The sequence below is a fragment of the Opisthocomus hoazin genome, chromosome 13, assembly GCF_030867145.1.
Source record: "Opisthocomus hoazin isolate bOpiHoa1 chromosome 13, bOpiHoa1.hap1, whole genome shotgun sequence".
Classification (NCBI taxonomy): Eukaryota; Metazoa; Chordata; class Aves; order Opisthocomiformes; family Opisthocomidae; genus Opisthocomus; species Opisthocomus hoazin.
This window is the reverse complement of record NC_134426.1, coordinates 16,727,525-16,745,884: the sequence shown is the minus strand read 5'-3', so window position 1 is coordinate 16,745,884 and position 18,360 is coordinate 16,727,525. Positions and strand designations below refer to the sequence as shown.

Sequence of the window (18,360 nt, the reverse complement as noted above, 5' to 3'; positions counted from 1 at the left end):
TTCGCAGCGCTGCAAACCTCTCTCCTCTTCGTCCTCGCAACGTCTGGGTGAGAGCGGCGAGCCTGCTGCAGAAACGGAGGTGAAACATCATCGCTGAATCCCGTGATGGCTCAGGTCCCGCTTGCACGATGCAATCGCTCCCTGTCCTCCTGCGTCCCACGAGTTTTCCGAGTGACCTGTAGAGAGGTGTCCCACCGCATAAAGCGGCCTCGGAGCTTTAGCGGGCGTTGTGGCTGTTGCAGGTTGGGAATGGGTGACCAAAGGACGGGGGTGGGTGACCAAAGGATGGGGCACGCCGGGAGCAGGAGGAGAGCAACCGTCGTGGCTTGAGTAACAGCCGCACCTCTGGTTTGCCGGTTGGGGTGGGCGAATCGTGTTGTTGGAGTAAATACAGTCCATCTAGAAATAGCCCTCTGCTCACGTTGCCTTTACAGTACGGTGAGAAAATGGCAGGTTTTGCTGTCGGTCGCGTCTCCGGAGAGGACGGTGCTGATCAGGGGAGCACGGTGGCGTGGTGGCTCTCGGCCTGCCTTGCCAGCGAGCTGACGTGTGTCTGTTTTTAACGCTTTGTCTTGTTCTGATCCCTGGCAGGCTTCAGATGCGGTCGGGCTGGGCTCTGCGGAGACTGCGCTCGGGAGGTCTCACCGGCCTTATTGTAGTCGAGTCGCCAGAACAGAAGCACTTCCCTCGAGCTCCCACATTCTTAGTGCATTTGCATGCATTTGATCTTCCCTACATGTTTCTCTGTTCTCCTGATGAAAATAATTAATCTGGCTATTTTTCTAAGTCATCCTGCAGCTTTACAGGGACAAGACTTAAATAAGAATTCTCTTTAAAGCAGAGCGCTGTTAAAATAGCTGTATGTCTATAAATATCTCATTGCTGCTATATTTATTCTCGTTCAGCTCAGTGCAGGAGGTTCTATAGTTGAATCTTAGATAGATATAGATAAATAGATATATATATATATATTTACTGTTGATGGAGTCAGTATCTTAACAGCAAGGCTGCTTTCTCCAAAGGATGCCCTAGGTACGGCTTTGGGGTCCCGCAAGGCATGGCTAAATCTCCCTTCTCTGTTTACCGCTTTACTAGCTGTACAAATTTCTCCTTGTCTTTGAAACGAGCTGACTCATAAGAATCCTAGGAGAGCGGAGATTTGTACCGGGCCCTCCAATGAGCGCTATTTTTAGCGTAACTTATTTTTGACCAGAGCTGCAGTCTGATCAGGATATTCAAAAGAGCCTAGGAGAGATAAATCCCCAAATCTCAGCGCTGTTGGAGCGGCGGGTTCCTTTGAAATCCTGACCCGCTGGTGATTACTGCGGCGACTCGGTGGCTCCTAAGCCCCGGTCCTGCAAGGTGCTGCGTGCGGCGAGAATTGTGGCTGACGAGCGCGAGCTCTGCGAAAGGCTTTGCAAGCGCCAGAGGCTCTCGTTGAGGTCCGTGCGAGGATTGCGATTTCACGGAGTTTGGGATGTAAGGGTCACAGCCGCGGTCGTTTGGACGTCTCGGTGAGAGCCACCGTGGGAGGGGGTACCAGAAGCTGTGGTTTGGTCCTAGCGTGGTCCGTGGAGGTAGGTAGGTGTGATGGGAGGCTGGGGAAGGCTCAAGAGAAGTCCTCTTGCGGTTGTCCTGGTAGAGCTGGACGTTTCTCCACTCTACTTGAATGTCTTTTCTCTCCGCCCCACAAAAAAAGAGTGACATCAAGAAGAAGGCCAGTGGTTAGGTGATGTCGCAGAGCTTGAGAGCGGGCAGAGCGCAGGCGGAGCCTCGGCAGGGCTGGCACACAGCAGCAGAGGTGAGAAGAGCCCTGCGGTGTCCAGGGCAGGGAGGAGAGGTCCCCGCTGTAAGATGGCAGAAGAGGAAAGAAGCAGCAGCAAGACCTAAATAATATGAGAGTGGGATTTTCAACCTCTCTGCTGTTTCGAATGTCCTCTTCAGTCACACACGTCCAACAGCAGCTATCTTTTAGTCCTCCGAGTCACCAGCTCACGCTCTTCAGGGCCAGCAGATGACTTTGAACCCCCAGCTCTCTTGCAGGGTTCAGCGCAAGTCCGACGGCGGGATTTAAACTCGGGACTTCCTAGAGCGTGTGGCATTCTCTGTGCCAGCTCTGCACCTTCCCATGTGCCTTGGGAACTGGCTTGGAACTTTTCAGCATTGAGAGGTAAAGTTTTAGAAGGAAATCTGTTCATGCTACAACTAAATAGTGAATCGTCGGTGTCTTTAAAGTATGAAAGTAAATGCGAACAAGACACAGGTATCTTCTCTGGGAGGTTTCAGTGTGCACAGCGAGTCCTGGGTGCTTTTCTGTGATCTTGCCACCTCTAAAACAAGTGTATAACAACAGGTAGATTAAAAAAACCTCCTTGCCCTACGTTAGACCCCGTGGCACGCTCTCCTCAGTCAGCGAGGACCAGGAGACAAAGGCAGGACAGACGTGACCGCTTGTGGGCAGGCGCAGGTAGGAAGGGACCTGCAGAAGAGCCGAGGTCCCGCTTTGCGGTCGGCCCAGGATGAAGGCAGGAGCAAACCGGGAGGTGACCGGCTCCATCCCTCCAGCTGAAAGGTGTGCGGAGGCTGCCGGGTGGTTTTCTGCACGTCGGCGTCTCCTGCCGCGAACACCCGCTGGCTCCCCGCCTTTCTTTTTGCCATGCCGCCCCGTTAAATTCAGGCGCGGGAGCCAGCTCCGCAGGGCTAAATTACTGTGACGGTTGTACCATAGCAACTGTACCTGTCTGCCTCTGCCAGCTGGGAAGCCGCGGAAAAATAATCGTCGTCTGGGAGGAGCGGGGGGCCGAGGAGCGGCGGAGGGAGCCCGCGAGACAGTGCGGTGCCGCTTCCGCCAGCACGGCAAATCTGCGCCGAGCGGCGAAGGGAAAGGCCCCGTTTGACGTTAGCCTTTAAAGCAAAGCTCTTCAAGGAGCTGAATCTCTCGCGCAGTGTTAAACCTCGCAAAGTAGGATTAAACGCGGCAAAATTAAGCAACCAAACCTGGTTGCAGCACCTGTTTAAAAATGACTTAAGTGGAGGGATATTAAAATTTTAAGACCTGCCGCTGCGCTGGCGATGGAGGATTTAAAAAATAATAATTACTGTTGGGTTTTTTTTCTTTTCTTTTTCGCTTGGTTTTCAGAATTGGTTTCTTTCTGTTTAGCATGCAGCCTAATTGCGTAATTACACGATAGACTGGAGTAGAATTTAGTGCTTGTAATACCAGTTATAAATAAGAGCCCTAATTATGTATATCTTCTCAGGTAAATAATACATCAGGGGCATGGAGTGGCCTAATTACTGTTCTGAAAACCTGCCTAATGACTAATTTACTTGGAATTTCAGAAAGCTTTTGATAAGGTCCCTCATAAGCAACTGTTAAGGAAAATAAATCGAGAAGGGGTAAAATGTTTTGCTACGTTCTTAAACAAGCCATTTAAGCGACAGGAGACAGCCACTGCCTTGGGGTCTCGCGTCCCGAGGAGAGGGACGGTCCCGTGGCTGCGTGTTGGTCCCAGGCCAAAGCTGTCGCGTTTTCTGATCCTGCTCCGCCACGATCGCCAAGGGAGGCTGAAGCTGACTGAGCCGTCCACAGAAAATGGGATTTCATATTAGCAAGGATCTTGTGGGTAAATTCACAGCTCCTTGGAAGAAGCGCGTCTATGTCCAGACAGGCTCTGGCACTGGTAGCATACGGGGTGTTGAGCTTCTGAATATCTGCTGAAGATCTGGGCCAAAATTCGGTAAATCCAAAAAGAGCTAAACTTTGTTTAGTTTTCCCCACGCGGAAGACACAGGCAATGAGGGCAATCCAAAAGCCGGACCAGCTTCCCCAGGACTGGTTTCTAAGTGGATCTTGTGGGCTACCTCTGCGCACCAGAGCTGGGACCAGCTCCACCGTGATTCCGGGGAGCGTGGGGGCACGTCAGGGAGACACAAACTTAAATCAACGGCATGGTTAAATCAGTCAGCTGGTGGTCCCGGGAGGCAAGAGATGGGTGCTGAGCTGACAAGGAGGAGTAGGAGATGCAAAGATTGCAGGTAGGAGAGAGGAGAGTCCCGGCAAAGCCTTTAGCTGGGACAGAGGAACCCTGAACCAGCAGGACGATGGGGATGAAGGAGGGGAGATCGGTGAGGTGCAGGAGCTGTGTGGGGGATCCCGAGCCGCGAGGCAGGGGCTGGGGCAGATGTGGGCGGCTGGAAAGGGGAATCTGGGAGTCTGGCATCAGAATGGGGACGCTGGAGCCTTGCAGGCTCCCCTCTGCTCCCAGACCACATCGCCCTGGCCGCCGTGTCTACAGGGATGACTTTTTTTGGCATGTATTTACGGCAAAGTGTCACTTCATTCTGCCACGAGCACGGTGCGCGCCTCTTTCCCAGATTCGGTTTTAAAAACAATAGATAAAACGCAAGTTTCGTTTGCGTTTCCCTCTGCCACGTGTATCGCAGTGGTCCCGCTCGCCCCTGGACCTCGGGCTCTCCTCCTTCGAGCACGCCTCTGCCCCGCAGCCTCTCGACATCTCCTGGCGCAGGCAGCTTTGGCTGGCTCGCCACCTCTGCCCCCTCCCTTCGCAGCCCCCCGCTTTGCTTCCCAGCCTTTGCTGGGAGAAAGCACGGACGTGCGTTTCCAGCGGAGGAGCCAGGACGACGTGAGGTGAGTGGCGAGAGGGAATCACAGAATCACAGAATGGTCGGGGTTGGAAGGGACCTCTGTGGGTCACCCAGTCCAACCCCCTGCCGAAGCAGGGTCACCCAGAGCAGGGGGCACAGCACCGCGTCCAGGCGGGGCTGGAATATCTCCAGAGAAGGAGACTCCACAGCCTCCCTGGGCAGCCTGGGCCAGGGCTCCGTCACCCTCAGAGGGTGCGAAGGGTCCTCTGCCGAGCAGTCACCATAGAAATAAAGCGAGAGGATCTTTGTGCCTAGCCAACGACATGCTAATTGGCTTTCCTTCCTAGCAAACTTTGCAAATGATGCTCTTGAAGGCGTCGGGAAGATAAACAGTTGCTGTGGCAGGTGTGCCGAAAGCGCCGTCTGGATGTGATTAGATGTGTTCGCAAGAGAGCATCCCCGAGACATCGAACAGTGCTGTTCGTGCTGGGCATGGCCCTGGGGGCTCGTCCCGCTCCCCCTCCCCTGCCGCGGGCAGGGCTGCTGTCGGGAAGCGTGGGGTCGCTTCCAGCCAAATTCGGGGGGGACGAGAGGTGGAAATCAGGCTGGTGCTGATTTTCTGCAAGTCTAGTGGAAATCATGCCCGAGAAAAAGGGAAAGGTGTTACTTGTGTTGTAGTGGCAGAAAAGTGGAAAATTCCTCTCTACGATGCATCAGAGAGTCTCGATGTGGGACAGGGAGGGGACGGCCACCCAGGCTGGACACCACGTATCCCATCACCACAGCCACGTGCTTCTTGTGCGCCTTGCTCTGGCCCCAGTTCTCCCATCACAGAGAAGTCCCCAGGTGATGACTCCTCTCTCTTGCAAGGCCAGGTGACCCTTCTGCAGGACTCCCACTTTTGCTGCTGCTTTTGCCATGGGGCTTTTGCTTTGTCCCTCGTACCAAAGGCGCTCACGATTGCATTGCGCTGTTTTCTAAATCCCGAGTCTCCCTGCTGCCTTCGTGGATTGATCGAAGCGTTGTCTGCGTGAGGTTGGTGGACAGCAGCCATGGCTTTGCAGGGCGGTGAGCTGGAAAAATGTGTGGCATCGCAAGGTCACCCACATGGGGAAACTGAGGCTGGAGAGAAGCTTGGGGTCCCTGCTTTGCCCCCCAGCGTCGCTGCCGGCTTCTGAGCTCCTTAGAACACTCGTGATCCCGTGTGAGCTGAGGGTACAGGCATGAACAGCTTCCAAATCATGTCAGGGTGAGGCTTCCTGCAACTCCGACCGCGAGCAGACAGGGCTGTGCTTTGTTTGCGCGGTGTGGAGGAGGTTCCCCACCGCATCCACGAGCACGGCACGATGGCAGCTCGGTGCCAAACAGGATGATTCGTGGTGAAATGCTGTGGCTGGGCTTGAGCACGTGCCATCCGTGCTCGGCTTCCCTCGGTGCGGGCGGCCGAGAGGGGAGCCCGGCTTTCAACGTGCCCCAGGAGGCTCTGTGCACGGCCAGGTCTCCCCGAAAAAACCGGCCTCGGGAAGGGGTCTGTTGCTTGGAAGCAGCTGAGCTCGGAGAAGACAGCGGCACTTCTCCCGGCGGCACGAGGCTGGTGCTGGAGAACAGGGATTGCATCAAGCAAACCCCAGTTTCGCTGCGGCAGCAGATGAAGAGGCCTCCAAACAAAGACGATGCTCCCGGGCAAAAAGGAGAGGAAGCTGGAAAATCCGATGATCCGTGCGGTGAAGAGCAAGGCGCACACGTGGCCGTCCTCCTCCTGCCGACCGCTGGCTTTTCACGGGGCTTTGGCAGGTGGTTTGCTTATCCAGCGGGACGTTCCGGTGTCACCCGCGGGCGAGGAGCCACGGCGGGAATGAAGGATCAGCTTTGCAGCAGGGCCGGGGCAGGCGAGGACCTTGCGTCGCTTCATCCGTGCGGCCGTGGGCCGGGGGTCCACGGGGACACCCGGTCTTGCTGCGAATCCCCCCAGCCGTCGTCTCCCGCCGGAGACGGAGGCAGCAGCGGTTTGCACCGGACTCAGCGTGTCCGGAGGCTTCGCTCCTGCCTTGCCCTCCTGCACATTCATTTGCTAATTTTCAGAGGTTACCGAGGAGACGTTATTGATGATGATGATGATAATGGTAAGAGGGGAGGTAGGTGGCAGATTAATTCCTGAACTCTCTAACAGGATTTAAGCTAACGAGGGAGGAGGGCTTTTTTCCTCACTCTCTCCTTTCCCTTCCTCCTTTCAGGTATTTCCTGTGCTGGGGATAACAACACCAAGGAGTGTTAAATTGGCTCTGAATGTCCACCCCTGGCTGTCCACATTCTTGTAACGATTTCATTAGCTTGAATTATCCACGTTATTTTCTTGTAATGGGATTAGCTGTACTGGAGTCAGCTGAAGTCCTGGAGCGGGAGGCGGGAGCGACCTTCCGCTGCGTATTTCATTAACTCTCTCATGCAGGGGGTGGAACTGGCCGTGGCTCAGCCCAGGGGCAAAGCCATTTGCCAGGGTCCTGCGTTCCTAAAGGAGGAAGAAAGAAAAAGGACCATTATTATTTCCTTCCCCCCACCCCATAATCAGCAAATTGGCGCAGAAGCAGAGACTGGCAGGGAGGTAATTTGTTGGGGGAGGAAGGTCCTATATGGGGGTGAGGGGGGGGGTGGAAATAAGACCACCACAAAGCGATGGAGTGAATTCTGTTGGGCTGATGTGTGGCTGCAGCCTGCTGCTGGGGAAGAGGTGGTGCTGCAAGGGAAGGGAATGACTGCTGTCTCTTTTGGACTTGTCCTCTGCCCAGAGCCGTTTCTGATGAGCGGTTATGCTACCTGGCTCGTTTGCTTAAGCTTCGTCCCAGGGCTGCCAGCAGTTAGGAGCGGGGATTTAGGCAGCATCAGGGCTTGGGGATGAGAAGGCAGCGAGAGGAGAGGAGGGGAGAGAGGAGGAGGTGGTAGCAGTAGACGGCAACCCATGAGAAGGTTGGCAACCTTGCTAGAGGTTTTCATGATCAACTTTCCAACGTGGTTATTGCTGGCTTGTTTTTCTGGAAGGGAGATAAACCAGAGAGAGGGGTTCAGGAGTTCCCCATGCAGTGGGACATCTGTACATGTCTGGAGAGACCTATTGTTTGCTCTCTGAGATCTGCTCTTCTGTCCATGGACAGCAGTTGGTCTGTCTACCCATGTGCATGGATTCGTGGTGTCGGTTGTGCTTTCACCTAGAGAACTTGGCAGCCCAGGAGTCCTTCACCAGCTTGTGGCTGAGGGCACACCAAGGTCAAGTGTGATGAACACATCTTTGTGTTTGGGACTTGAAAATAACAATCGGGGCTGGACAGGTCTTGGCCTGTCCCAAGGAGCTTCTGGTTTAAATGCTGCTATTTGAGAGAGGGAACAGGATGAGATGGAGTAATGCTTACCCTGAGCTGGAGGTACCTGTCCTGTGAATGAGTGGGTGCGAACGGCTGCCTGGGGCAGGAGTGGGGCTGGACCTAGACATGGGGGGCTGAGCCAGAGTGGGGAGAGACTTGGGAGCAAGGGGCAGAAATTCCAACAAAACCCGATGGGAAAAGAGGAGCTGTGAAAAGAGGTGGTGGGGTCGGAGGCAGAAGGTGGTGCCTGGCCGTACTGCAGTGGATTTGGGGCTGTGCCTGGCAGCAGGAGAGTGGTGATGGAAGGGGAAGGGGCTGCAGAGTGGGAGCTTGCGTGTTGTGCTGGTGGAGGAGGGATGGGGGTTTCTGGAGACCACCTGTATCCCCCTCCTTCTCCGTCCGCTTGGCCGTGTTGATGAAGGATGCGCAAGCACCTTCTAGTAAACAGGCAAGGCCAAATGAGCAGTGTGTTGTCGACCGAGCTGGAGTGTGCTCTGTTTAATAGCAATATAATGTCCTATAATTAGCAGGCAAAGGACTTGCCTCCCAGCTGGCCTGTGCCAGAAGGATATAATTACAATCCCAAGGAGTGATGTTCCTCTGACCCGCAGCCAGCTTGCAGTGTACGTCTTGCAGCGCGGAAGCGAAATCTGCTTCTCTTCCCTCTGTTCAGCCAGGGAGGCGAGGGGACGAGCTGCCAAAGCGCCCGGAGAGCAGCTGGTACCTGGCAATGCCACGCAGAAGCGTTGGGTCCCTCGTGGGTGGGAGGGAGGGAGGGGACGTCCCTGGGAACATGGTGGTTTTCTGCTGAGCTTGGGACTGGCGACTCTTGAGGAAGAACTTCTTCCCTCTGAGGGTGACGAAGCCCTGGCCCAGGCTGCCCAGGGAGGCTGTGGAGTCTCCTTCTCTGGAGATATTCCAGCCCCGCCTGGACGCGGTGCTGTGCCCCCTGCTCTGGGTGACCCTGCTTCGGCAGGGGGTTGGGCTGTGTGACCCACAGAGGTCCCTTCCAACCCTGAACATTCTGTGACTCATGGAGGGAAGGGTTGTGGCTGTCTTTATTCTGCAGCCGTGTGGAGCGTTGCTCAGCCGGGGCCAATAGGGGCTTTTACTGGTTTCCCATCTGCCTTTGTAAATCCGGATCAGCAGGAAACAAAGGTTCTTCTTTCGGAAATCTCTCCGCTCAGGGCTGTCATCCCTGCCAGCCAGCGGCATGAAAGCGTGCCAAGCCAGGGAGAGCGAGCGCAGCGTGAGGGCGGGTTTTGCCAGCCCGGCTGGCAGGCTGCCCGCGGCACGTGGGCGGTGTGGGCAGGGGGATGCCGGGAGAGCTGCGGCTTCCGGACCACCCGCACCTCTCTGCCTGGGCTCTGCCCTCCCCTCCGGGCCCTCACCCCCACTGGGGATTTCAGAGGACTGCCGTGTGGACACGGTTTTTCTTAAGTCCGTGTGGAGGGAAGCGGAGAGGCGATGGAGCAGCCGTGTGCTTTGCAGACCCACCACCTCCATGGTGCAGTTCTTCCCTCCCCCCCCAAAAAAATACCCTGTCTATATTAATCATGAGCAGCTCCATTGGGATGTTGCGTACCTAAGAGATTTCTTTTTGCCACAGACTTTGGCTGCACTCTTGGATGAAATCTCAGTAAAGAGCTGCAGGGTGCCTTGCCAGAAGCCCAGCCCCAGCCCAGATGTGTGGGTCTGGCAGGGCCAGGATTCACCAGAAAGGAGGTTACAGTCTGCTGCGAAGTTAAGCCAGGCTGACTGTAAACAAGTCGGTGTCTCAAGAAGGAAAGGGCTTTGCTCCTGCAACCGCCAGGTCCTTCAGTGCTTGTGCTGCAGCTGAGTCCTGGCGTGGGGTCTCGGGAGCACTTGGAGAAGACATGGATGCCGCTTGGGTACGAATCCGGCGTCCACTCGGGTTTCACACTCAGGCTAACTCCGGGGACTTGGCTGTAAAGCGTGCTTGGGGCAAGGAGCCAGGCACGGTGCTGTGCTCCGCGCTGGCAGCGGGCTTTGGTGCCAGGGCTTTCTGATCTCTGTCCGCTTGGCCACGGAGAGAGGAGAGAGAAGCGTCAGCTCCAAGGGGAACCCCCGTCCCCGGCGTACATGGGCTGTGTTTTCATGCCATTTGCAGTCCTTGGAGCTGTGTGCTGGAAGGGGAAGGAGGTGGCAGCAACACCAGGTCTGAGCCACTGCGAGCCCACCTGCCTCCGCAGCCTTCCCCACCCCGGGGGAAGAGCGTTTGGGAGCAGCTCGGTGGGTTCTTACGGGGCAGCCGCAGTTGAACAGCCTGTATAAAAGCTGCTTTCCTCCCTCCCATGTCATCTTGCTCGGATTTTGCCCAAGTGCTGAGCTGCATCCCTTTCGCTTTGGCCATCCCCACTCCCGTGGCTTTGCCCGTGGCAGCTGTGGTGAGACCCGTGCACAGATCCGAGCTACTGGAGAGAGTCCAGCGGAGGGCTACGAGGATGAGGAGGGGACTGGAGCATCTCTGCTACGAGGAGAGGCTGAGGGAGCTGGGCTTGTTCAGCCTGGAGAAGAGCAGGCTGAGAGGGGACCTAATTTATTCTTACAGATATCTCAAGGGTGGGTGTCAGGAGGATGGGGCCAGACTCTTTTCAGTGACGCCCAGCGACAGGACAAGGGGCAATGGGCACAAACTGAAGCAGAAGTTCCAGCTGAACATGAGGAAGAACTTCCTCACTCTGAGGGTGACGGAGCCCTGGCCCAGGCTGCCCAGGGAGGCTGTGGAGTCTCCTTCTCTGGAGATATTCCAGCCCCACCTGGATGCGGTGCTGTGCAGCCTGCTCTGGGTGACCCTGCTTCGGCAGGGGGTTGGGCTGGGTGACCCACAGAGGTCCCTGCCAACCCTTGCCATGCTGTGGTTCTGTGTGTGATCCGTGCACAGCTGTCTGGAGCTGGAAGGCGGCAGCGCTGGTGTAGCCGGCATGGGAGCAAACACGGTGGCACCCGGCTTCCCTGGGTACCGGGAGCCTGGCGCTGTGGGGGGTAATTGGGTTCCCTCCGCCTCTGCTCTCTCCCCCCCCAAAATCTGGAGGAAATAATTGGAAAAGAGAGGTGTGAGTCTCTGCCTGGCGCTGCAGAGGAGAACATTAAAGGCCGGAGCTCTCCACTTCATTCGCAGCTCCCGGGATGGTAATTGCTGTGTTGTGGTTTCTAATTAGCACCGCAGTAGGAGGGAAGGTGTTTTACTCCGCAGCCCCGGTGGGGTCAGCCCTGGCTCGGCCGTGCCCCCCCGGTTTTCCTGGCCCCCCCTCTTTGCCTGCTCCCCAGCAGGAGCTGTGCTGCAGCCTCCTCCGACGGTGCCGTCTCCCCGCTGGCCTGCCTCCCCCCAGCCCTGCCCAGGGAGACGCTCTGCCTCCGGATCGGGCCCCCACCACCTCTGCACCTTCTCCCGGCGCGGGTGGCTCTATGGGGCGGAGGGAAGAGCCAGCTTCTCCCACCTCTGCCCGGGCTGACGTGGGTCAGCACAGCTTGCCCTGGGACCCTGGGGTCCATAGCTGTTCTGCTCCGGCCTAGAGCCCATCCTGCGCCTTGGGTCTCGGTGTCAGAGGGAGGTGCGTCGTGTTCTGGTGCAGAGAGCAGGTATGGTCTGAGACCTCCTCCCTTGTAGCAAATATTCCACTCATATTCCTTTAACAAATATTCTGCTCCCCGCAGGCAATGCCTGTGATGTTTTCCACGGAGCGATGGGTTGGAGCAAGCGCTCCCCTGCCCGTACCACCCACCGGCCGTCTCTCCCAGCTGGACGGTCATCTCCATGGGCCAGGAGCTCTCTCCTTACCTCTCCCTTAACCCAACCGTGGCATCTGAGGTGCTACGGGGACGCTACGAGCGAGAGGAGCCACCCGCAGAGCTGCTGGGGCCCACCACCACCTGCACCCCGTTCGCGGGAGGACCCTCCTGCCGCTGGAAACCAGGCCGTGCTCCCGCTGCTCCCGGAGCCGAGCATCCCTCGCCTCCGCTCGGGTTGGTTTGTTTGTTTGCGTAGCGCCGGCTCGAAGCGGGCGGGAGGGAATGGGGGGGGGAAGCGCCGAGGAGGAGGCGTGCGGATTCATTTTGAGGCTTCATAATGGTACATTTACGCACCGCGTTGCCGAAGGAAATTGGGTGGATGAATGCCTGGTCATGCTGCCGGTGCGCCAGGTTAACTCCCAGGATTTAGCTTATATCATTTCACGAGAGCGTTTATGGCCTTTACTGTGTTTATTCCCAGGTGCTCTTTGGCACTGCTGCATCCCGGGCTCCTTTTGTGTGTGCGCGCGTGTATGGAGATTTTCAAATAAAATAACGCATCTATTCAGACCCGGTCCACGTTAAATATTTATTGCCTGCCGTTTGTGCATATGTGTTTGATAAATGGGCGGAAGGGGAGGGGAGGAGAAGGGTAAACGGGAGCTCGGATGCAGAGGAAGCGGTGGCTTTGTCTTGGAATTTCTCCGAGGGACGGTGCTGCAGTGGGGTGTCCGGCGAGTGCTGCCTTTGGGTCTGTTTTCAGGCTTTTGGGGCAAGGTGCAGAGCTGGGGGGATGACTGGGTGCTTTGGTGCGCAAGCAACAAGCTTGTTCTCCGGGGTCAGGCGTGCTGCGACAAGGTTTCTGCTGGGCCGTGTCGGAGCACGGGTGCTGCCAGCCCTATCCCACACCCTCCAGCTAAATGTGAACCCCCTTTTCTCCCCCCGTTCCTGACTTTCGGTCCCGTTGGCACTCAGAAACTTGTCTGAAACGCGGCCGGGTCTGGGGGTTGTTGTGCAGGACTTGGGTCTGCTGAGCTCCTCCTGTTTCCTTTTATACCCTTAGCAAGCTTAAATAAAACCAGTTTATTCCAGCTCGTGGAAGAGGTTGGGTGGCTGGCCGCAGAACGGGAAATGCAGGTACTCAAGTGAAGTGTGAAAAATGAGGAAATCCAGTCTTAAAAACGCTGCCCAGCGTCGGCAGAGCAGAGGGATGACACCTCTGCAGACACGAAGCCCACAGCAGGCTCCGGGGATGGAGGAGCTGTTCTGGAAAGAGAAGTCGTCCCCGCGGAGCTGTGCCCTGGCTCGTGCCCGTATCCTGCGCCTCTCTTCGAAGGTGCAGAGCAGTCTGCTTCGGTGCTCGGGAGCAGCCCTGCCTCCTGTCAGCTGGAGATCCTCTTTGCCTGCCCCGAGCGGGGCACGGCGTACAGACTGGGTCCTCGCTTTCTGCAGATCTCCAAAAGGGAGGAGAAGCCTAGCAGCTCTGTTGTAGAATTTTTTTGCTTTGTTAAGGTTTGTGACCAGAAGGGATGACCCTTGAAATCCAAGCTGAGTTTTTAGCTGTTACTGGGTGCTTTGGACACAGGGCTTACAGGGAAGCAGAGCAGTTGCGGGACACCGCTCGCCCGAGTCCTCTGCGCTGGCAAGGCCCCAGCGCGGGTCTGCAGCCGGTAGTGCCACGGTTCGTGGTGAAATGGTGGTTCTGCCCTCAGTCTCACGGTGTCTTTGCTTTTCCCTCTCTAATTCACAGCACCTTTGGAGAGCTGAAGACCGTCCGGCTGCCCAAGAAAATGGCAGGAACGGGATCGCATCGGGGCTTTGGGTTTGTGGATTTCCTCACCAAGCAGGATGCCAAGGTGAGATCTTGTCCTCCCTCTCTGGCACCCTCCCAGCCTGGTCTCGGGGCAGAGGGTGGGGAGGGGAGCCTGGAGGCTGTGTCCCACTGGGGCCTAGCCCAGTTTTGGGGCCAGCTATTACCGTTCCCTCAGTAAAGCTGCACTGGGGCTGCAACCCCCGTTGTGTGCAACCACCGGAAGAAGCAGCCTAAGCCAGAGTGGGCAGAGGTTTGGTGTAACTGGTACAATGGCTAAAAATTCATGTAAAGTAGGATAGGGGTTTGTCAGAAGCAAGGTGAGAAGCTGGAAGAGGTGATTTTGACCCAACATAACACATCAGGAAACCTGAGTACGTGTCCCACCTCCACCGCTGCCTTGGCTTTAGGCAAGTTTTAGATATTGTGGCTGTTTGCTGCTTTGTGAACTGCCCAAGGAATTCATCAGCTCCTCCACATGTTTTGAGAACTCCCTGTGAGCAGCCTTACCCCGGTGTTTTTCAGATAGCGAGCATAACAGGAGAGCAGTAGTTGTGAACTGGTCAAAAGGATGGGCAAGCAGAGAGGAAGGTCTGTGTCTGCTTCACCTTGCTGAACACAAGAGCAAAGATCACCTTCTGTGATCTGGCCGTTGTTGTGGTCCAAAGAGGGGGCCTAGCTGTGCTGGGCTGGCCAAGGACGCTTGCTCAGCGTGGTTTGGCTGTTTGAAAGCGGTATGGAAAGCGTTGGCAGCAGGCGGCGGTGCCTGGGAGACGCCTTTCCCTACACCAGGAACTGGGTGCCTGGAGCCTGCAGGTTGAAAGCACATTTTGCTCTAAGCAAAACGTGCAAAGCCCGTCGTTCCAATATCTTGATGTGTTTACGATCTGATTGCACTTTATGCTGCAAAATATTCCATAGTGTTTTAAGCTGGGATAGGTTGCTGTTCAAAATGTTCTCCTCTGTTGTTTTTTTTAAAGCTTTCCTCTGTGTTGAAGTTCCATACTTGCAGCAGAAATAAGGGGGCTGTAGCCTGTCTGATGGTGTCCTGCTCTTACCCTTTGCCAGAGGTTCAGGAGCAGCTGGGCCAGGGCTGGTCTCCCATGCACGGGGCAGAAGAGTGTCCTCGGCCCCGCTGTAAGCTGGGGGCACTGGAGCAGTGTGGGTGTCGTCCCTGCCGCTGGCTCCTGGCAATCTGCACCGTATCTGGAGGAGGAACGGTTGTGGGCACAGGCCAAGGGATGTTATTGCTGAAGGGAAGGGACCGCGTGGCTCCGCTGACTGCCCGACACTCCGAATTTCCAAGGCTCTGAGCAAAGATGAAGGAGAGAGGAGGGGGGAGCAAGCGTAGCCTGTGTTTATGTTTTTAGACAGGATTCATTGATCCAGGATCACAAGGGACTATTAGATCATCCGCTCCAGCCTGACCTCCCGAATAACACAGCGCATAGAGTTTCTTGGTCAGTCCTGTATTGATCCTAATTCAAACTTCCTTTTGCTCAGCGTTCGTCCTCCCCTTGGGGCCGGCTCAGTGGGCAGCGTGGAGTGCCAGGACCCCCCCCCCCAGAGCCTGGTTCCCCTCCCTGAACGGCAGAGCTGTGCCTGTGGCTCTGCTCAAACCCTGGCCCTGGGCAGCTTTGCTTTAACCTCTGCTTCACTCCAGCATCGTTCAGGCTTTGTTCCTGGTTTTTGAATTCATGTTTCCCTGAGGAAACGTTAAGTGTTTGATGGAAAGGTGCATACAGGGTCCTGGCTGGTTCTTTACGGCTGCTCAGCGCTGGTTTGGGGGTGAAGGAGACAGCCCCCTCTTTTCTGCTTGGTTTCTGGAGGAAACAGCACAGGCTCAGCGTCTACCTCCTGTCCCTCTTCAGCCCCTTGGGGACTCGGTGGCTGATTCCAGCTGCGCTGGACAAATAGAGATCTCAGTGGTGGCAATCCCATCTATCGGCAGCAAACCCATCTATCGCTGGTGAGCACCAGCACCGACTGGAGGGCAGAGAGTCGGGCAGGGCACTGGCTCGGGCCACTGCTCCCAAGGCTCGCAGAGGCCACGGGAGGCAAGCGTGCGGGGAGCGAGACGCCCCACGGAAGCTTGCTCGGGTTTTTTTTCTTCTTTTCCAGCAAAGCAGCTCTTCTTCCTTCTTTTTTTTTTTTTTCCCCTCATCTCTTTGAGGGATTTAATTGTCTCACAAGTGGCACATCAAGTACACTCCACTGGCCGTCTGGAAAAGGATGCGCCGTGTATTGATGAATAGGATCCTGAATATTGTAAACACGGACATAATTGGCTTAGAGTTTATTGCTAAGTGAAATGAGAGAGGAGGGGAGTGGGCCTGGAGACCTCTGAGCTGAATAGCTGTGACTATCAATGACGTTTTTGCTCAGAGTGGTAATCTGGAAAACGCTTAAAAGCGTCTTATAAAACATGATGTTTTAGTAATAGAATAGTTAGGGTGGCTTTGTTGGGCATTTGAAGCCTGTGACCTCCCGTGTTTGTCTTTTTCTCTGAGCAGTCACGGCTGCTGTGGGAGCGCGTATGGAGATTTTCCAAAGCCAGGACAGAGACGTGGGGCCCCCCCCTCCAAACCCCCTGGTGCTGGGCCTGGCAGACCTGTCCCATCAGGCTGGGTTTCGTCCCCCCAGCTACCCCTGCTGCTCTGCCAGCTGCTCGAGGAGAGCCAGCCCTGCTGAAAGGTGCTGTCGTGGGGGGGTGAGCACCCGTGCTGCACTTGTCAGGGGAGGGGACGTCCAGGCAGGGCACCCGACACTGCTGGTGGTAGCATCTTCTCTGTCAGAGATGGGGATGCTCGTCCTCTAGAGTTGGGGATGCTCGTCCTTCAGAGATGGATATGCTCGTCCTTCAGAGATGGGGATACTCATCCTTCAGAGATGGGGATGCATGTCCTCTGGAGTTGGGGATGCTCGTCCTCCAGATATTGGGATGCTTGTCCTTCAGAGGTGGAGATGCTTGTCCTTCAGAGGTGGAGATGCCTGTCCTTCAGAGGTGGAGATGCTCGTCCTTCAGAGATGGGGATGCTCGTCCTTCAGAGATGGGGATGCACGTCCTCTAGAGATGGGGATGCACGTCCTCTAGAGATGGGGATGCACGTCCTCTAGAGATGGGGATGCTCGTCCTCCAGAGATTGGGATGCTCATCCTTCAGAGGTGGGGATGCTTGTCCTTCAGAGGTGGGGATGCTCGTCCTTCAGAGCCCCAGTCTCACGCTTGGCTTTCCCACGGTGACATCTGCAGCTGGGGCTGGCTCTTGGGTTGTTGACGGCTCCCAGGGTGATGGATGGACCTCAGCTGGGAGTGTTACACCATCATGAGATGGAATTAGCAGCCTTCGCTCTGCTATGTCACGAGCATTTAACAGATCACGGCATGCACACATGCGAAGCCAGGAAACGGGGAGGAACCCGTGTCAAAGACAGCAACGGGGGAGGGACAAAGCGATATTCACAAAGAGGATTTGCATACCCACTGGTAAAGCCTTTGGTTTTAAATGTCCAGTGCCAGCTGACCACTAGCTGGGAGCGCATAGAATTTAGGGGATGAGAAGGGGAACTTTGATCTGCTGGCAATAACGAATTAACTCCGGTTGAGGAAGCGTTAACCATTTGACATGCTTCCTGACGTTCCCGGTGCAGAAGTGTTGTGGGATTGTTTTTATTCTTGAACGACTAACTGGAAGCCGAGTTTTCGTTTTTCTCCCCTGTCAATATAAAAATACATCTGGTCTCCAAACAGAAATTGCCCATTCGGGAAAGACAGTCAACCCTTTAAAAATGCATGCACACGGAAGGAAAAATCCTTGTGTGCAGCTGGCATCGCAGAGAGCATTCTCAGTTGGGGCTGGTTCTTGCAAGGAAGGGAAATTTATCAGTCTCCTAATGTTGTTGACCCTTTGTCCCTCTAATGACTCCAGCCGGAGGCTCTTCGGCTTGAGTATTTAATAGGGCAAGGGGGAATCTATAGGCAGAGCAGCACTGTCCTCCAAATTTAGGGATGGAGCCATCGCGCTCGGGGGTGACGGACGCAGTGGTCCGGTCTCTTGATCTCTGCCTTTCCAACACCCCGGCGCAGGAGGCTCTGCTCCAAAGCAGCGTCTGTTTTGTCCCAGCAGCCCAAGCTTTGGGTAAGTTTATTAGCCACACCTTAATTTTTAATTTCCCATTTGTGAAACCAAGAAATGTTTTCGATGCTGCTGTTGGGGCCTCTCCCCTTCCTCTCTCTGCTTTTCCCTGCTCAGTTCGCCTCTCCCTCCACTGCCCGGGCTCCAGCCCTTCCCAAGCCGTACTCGGAGCTAATGATGAAATCCTGACATTAGGCTTGAACCAAACGCTGCAAAACCATACTCAGGAGGGTTCAGAAATGACATTTTTAAGCACACTCTCATCCTGTTTTCAAGGGGGAGAAGGCCGTAGGGTTTTCACGCGACCCCTAAAGCGTTTGGAAAGAGAAAGAGACCTGCGCAGAGGTTTGCCAGGGCTCTTCAGCTTTCGGTGTTACCTGGCAGTGGGCGTATTGCCAAAGGCAGCAACTTCAATGAAATCCTTTTTCGACATTGAAGGGTAGTGAGCCTTGTGTGGTGGAAGCTCCCCTTTTCTTAAAGGCGTAGGATGATGTGAAGCCATCGTAATTAGAGGTCTTTTCCAGTGAGTCTCTTCTCTCAGGTGAGCAAACACCACACTGTCTTTATCCCTGGTTCGGATACAGCTAAACAAACCTCTGGCTGTTCGATGCTTTGGTCTTCAAAGGAGGTGTCCTGGGAAGGCAGACACTCGGGTGGAGGAGCCGCACCCCCAGAACAGCTCCTGCCTCCTGCCCACT

The 18,360-nt window shown here is 55.6% G+C and overlaps 1 protein-coding gene across 1 annotated transcript in view; it reads left to right on the top strand.

Annotated features, from left to right (window-relative positions):
• Positions 1 to 18,360, top strand: part of RBM19 (RNA binding motif protein 19) — a 75,488-nt gene that overhangs the window by 34,813 nt on the left and 22,315 nt on the right. The window contains exon 22 of the mRNA XM_075434918.1: positions 13,468 to 13,573. Coding sequence (XP_075291033.1) covers positions 13,468 to 13,573 — 106 coding nt within the window. The remainder of the gene's footprint in view (positions 1 to 13,467; positions 13,574 to 18,360) is intronic.